We start from the raw sequence: 326 nt of genomic DNA on the forward strand, positions 1-326 counted from the left end.
TTGTTGTTGGTGTTGTTTGTGGTTTGTTGTTTGTTTGGTTTCCTACCAATCGTAATGGAGTTGCTACTCCTCTTTCTAAGAAGAAATAAAATTTAATTTATGCATTTTATTATTTTGCATTTTCTTGGAAATTCTTTTTTTTTTAGATGTATTATTCTTAAATTTCAATAAATAAAATTGATGTTATTATATACTCGTATGACTAAATTACTGTATTTGTGCTATTATATTTTACTTTTAGAAATATTATGCCTAAAAGATTAATATCTTCGAATCAATGAATGAAAATCTTGGGGTGTCAAATATTGAAAAATACTTCAGAAATG

At 24.5% G+C, this 326-nt stretch overlaps 1 protein-coding gene across 1 annotated transcript in view; it reads left to right on the forward strand.

Annotated features, from left to right (window-relative positions):
* The window catches only part of LOC130823350 (protein DMP7-like), a 669-nt gene extending 580 nt beyond the window's left edge, over positions 1 to 89 (forward strand). The window contains exon 1 of the mRNA XM_057687970.1: positions 1 to 89. This exon is cut by the window's left edge and continues 580 nt beyond it. Coding sequence (XP_057543953.1) covers positions 1 to 89 — 89 coding nt within the window.
* Positions 90 to 326: the final 237 nt, after the last annotated feature.

Source organism: Amaranthus tricolor, chromosome 9 (assembly GCF_026212465.1).
Source record: "Amaranthus tricolor cultivar Red isolate AtriRed21 chromosome 9, ASM2621246v1, whole genome shotgun sequence".
Taxonomy (NCBI): domain Eukaryota; kingdom Viridiplantae; phylum Streptophyta; class Magnoliopsida; order Caryophyllales; family Amaranthaceae; genus Amaranthus; species Amaranthus tricolor.